Genomic DNA, 3,635 nt, shown 5'->3' on the forward strand with positions numbered 1-3,635 from the left:
TGGTGGAGGCTAAGTTTACGTAAGCATGCAGTTGATAGTGGATGCCTGCTACTGATGGCATGCAATGACACAGAGATCAGGATCTAGCAATTCCATTGCTGCTTCTGATATTCTTCTGTGCTTTTTAGCATTATATATCTACACGAGATGCTTTTCTGGGACAAATATCACGGTTTTGTGGATTTTTAGAAGCGTATCAATATTAATTAAGATCAACAGAATACAATTACCAATAAATTGAATCACGTCTCTTTTGCAGTTGAAGCATGTACATACAAAGGAAAGCATTATGAAATAGGTGAGAACTTCAATGATGACTGTAACACTTGTTTCTGTGGGGATAATGATATGGTTCAGTGCACATTTATGTTCTGTTCTGGAAAAGGTGAGTAACATCAATAAAATGAGGATTTTTTTCATCTTGTACATGTTCTAAGCAATGGGTGACACTAGAACAATACACACACATGTGAATATATATATATATATATATATATATATATATATATATATATATGTTAATTCTCTAAATGAAGTATTAACAGTAACTGCACGATAAAGTGTAGTATATTGCCACTTAAGTGTGGCTGACCCCTATGGGTGGATGTTACTGTTGCTTTTAGCCCCAGGAGGACATCTCCCCCAGCTGGCTTATCGACACACTACTGTGTCCTGTTTGCCAAGGGAAGTTATCCCTCTCACCATGATAACTTCCCTTGGCAAACAGGACACAGTAGTGTGTCGATAAGCCAGCTGGAGGAGATGTCCTCCTGGGGCTAAAAGCAACAGTAACATCCACCCCTAGGGGTCAGCCACACTTAAGTGGCAATATACTACACTATATATATATATATATATATATATATATATATATATATATATATATGTGTGTGTATGTGAGAATGTGTAAGTGTGTGTGTGGACAATGGTGTGTGGTGTGGATGCTGGGAAGTGGTCAGTGCTAGTGTGTGTGGAGTGGTGTGGGGTGGTGTGGTGTGGTGGTGTGGGGATTTGAATGTATGTATGCACACACAATATACACACACATATATATATATACATATGTATGCATGTGTGTGTGTGTGTGTGTGTGTGTGTATTGACTGGCCAAGGACTATAATAGATAAACATTTGCCCAAGGTGTGGTACAGTGGGAGTGATTGAACCTCAAACTGCATGCTTACTATGCAAGCTTCTTAAACCATGTTGTCATACCTGTGACTAATGTTAATAATGATATGATAATGATATGTTAATTATATCCATATGCTAATTGTTTTATTCCTTTCTATGCAGATATGGTCAAAAAAGAAGTGTGTTTATACAACAAGAAAGAATACAAAGTCGGAGCCAGTTTCAAAGACAACTGCAGCACTTGCAAATGCAGCAGCAACAATGTTGTTTCATGCACCAAAATGCCGTGTCCTATTACCAGTAGGTATTTTCCTATGCAGTTTTCTGTTGCAGTTTTGTTGTTGCTGTTGTTATTATTATTGATGATGGTGATGATGGTGATGCTGGCAATGGCGGCGATGTTGTTAGTGGTGTTGATGTTTGCAGTGGTGGTGATGGTGATGGTGGTGATGTTGTTTGTGTTGTTGTTAGTGTTGGCGGTGATGATTATAGTAGCTGTGGCGGTGGTGGTGGTGGCAGTGGTGGGGACGGCAACGATGGCAGTGGTGTTGCTACTTTTGATGGTGATGGTGGTGATGGCAGTAGTGGTGTTGCTGGTGGTGGTAGCGCTGGAGGAGGTGGTATTGATGATGGTGGTGGCAGTTGTGGTGATGGTGGTGGTGTTGACGCAGGGACATCATCATCATCATCGTTTCACGTTCGCTTTCCATGCTAGCATGGGCTGGACGATTTGACTGAGGACTGGTGAAACCAGATGGCTACACCAGGTTCCAATCTGATTTGGCAGAGTTTCTACAGCTGGATGCGCTTCCTAATGCCAACCACTCCGAGAGTGTAATAATAATAATAATGATGATGATGATGATGATGATGATGATGATGGTGATGATGATGATGATGATGATGATAGGGTAATGATATCTTAATTTATTTATATGTTTTGGTTATTCTTTTCTGCACAGACAAAGGGAAAAAAGAAGTGTGTATATACAAGAAACAAGTGTACAAAGTCGGAGCCAGCTTCAAAAACAGATGCAACACCTGCAGATGCGGCAGCAAGAACACAGTTACGTGCACCAAAAAGCTGTGCCCAACAACCAGTAGGTATTATTCTATGTGGTCTTCAGTTGTTGCTGTCGGTGGAATATTTATGGTGTATATATATATATATATATATATATATATATATATATATATATATATATATATATATATATATATATATATATATGTATCTATATATATATATATATATATATATATATATATATATATATATATATAGGTGCAGGCATGGCTGTGTGGTAAGATGCCTACTTACCAACTCTGTCTGTTTTTTATGTTTTATTTATATTCTTGTAAAATGAATGTGGGATATAGAATATGGAATATATAATATATAATATATAAATGGATGGTACAATATATACACACACACACACATATATATATAAACATTTATACGTCATATATATATATAATATATTTTGTCCATAAAGTCTAAATCTATATTTTTTAATTTTTCTTTTGCAGAAGAGGACATCACAAAATTGAGACTTTACCTCACAAACGAGAAAATAGTGAAGCTACCAGCAAAAAAGAAAGACTAACAATTTTGAGGGGTTACTTACCATGTCAGAGACAAAAGGGACAGGTCCCTTTAACCTGCTGATAATAATACATTGTTTTTTTCCAAACTCATCAGTTGTTCTCTTTCTTTTATTGGGCAGGGGGAATCTTCCCACCTGGTTAACTATATGGGTGACTGGGCCATAACCTACACTGCCATATATTTTAAGCATCTCACCAGTGGTTCCTGATGGCCCAGGGGCTTTCCCTGTCTTCACATCCTTAATTGCTTTATCTACCAAGGTACTGTTGATTCAGATAGCTGGTCCCTATCAACCCATTTCTCAGCAAAGAGTATACCCACACCCCCCAACCCCATCACTGTTCCCTACTCAGAAAATCTTATACCTATGCTCTTTGCCTGTGAGGAACCTAGCAGAACCTCCTCTCCACCTTACTTCTTGGAAGCAGCACAAATCTACACACCTCAATTCAAGCATCTGGATAATCTCACCAGACTTACCTTTCAATGTGTCCACATTAAGTGTGCCAACTCTGAGGATGTGGAAGATGTGGGCCAGGGTGACACAGGGATGAGGGACAGCATTTTGCATCTGTAAAGAAAGCTCGCACGTACGTTTGGCAGACATCGTATTGGTACAAGTAGGTTTCAGCCTGCATACACTACACCATCATTTCACTTGCTTCATATTCACTACGTTTACCAGAAGATGGTTACTAGATAGGGCTGGAAGTGGGAGTGAGTAATTCATATAGGTAACCATTAGAGGTGCTAGGAGAAAGACTTCTACTAGAGGTTAGAAGTGAAAGACTTCCAGTACAGGTAGTGGGGGTGGGTTGGGAGAAAGACTTCCGGTACAAGTGGTGGGGGTGGGTTGGTAGGCTGCACTGCAAATGATGGAACACCACGG

General features: G+C 39.1%; 1 protein-coding gene across 1 annotated transcript in view; it reads left to right on the top strand.

Annotated features, from left to right (window-relative positions):
- LOC106883443 (uncharacterized) overlaps positions 1 to 2,835 on the top strand; it is a 5,503-nt gene extending 2,668 nt beyond the window's left edge. Inside the window, exons 2-5 of the mRNA XM_089343344.1 lie at positions 260 to 385; positions 1,297 to 1,434; positions 2,097 to 2,234; positions 2,668 to 2,835. Of these exons, the coding sequence (XP_089199470.1) occupies positions 260 to 385; positions 1,297 to 1,434; positions 2,097 to 2,234; positions 2,668 to 2,744 (479 nt within the window). The 3' untranslated portion in view covers positions 2,745 to 2,835. The remainder of the gene's footprint in view (positions 1 to 259; positions 386 to 1,296; positions 1,435 to 2,096; positions 2,235 to 2,667) is intronic.
- The last annotated feature ends 800 nt before the right edge of the window (positions 2,836 to 3,635 follow it).

The sequence above is a fragment of the Octopus bimaculoides genome, chromosome 27 (genome assembly GCF_046866305.1).
Source record: "Octopus bimaculoides isolate indiv1 chromosome 27, ASM4686630v1, whole genome shotgun sequence".
Lineage (NCBI taxonomy): Eukaryota > Metazoa > Mollusca > Cephalopoda > Octopoda > Octopodidae > Octopus > Octopus bimaculoides.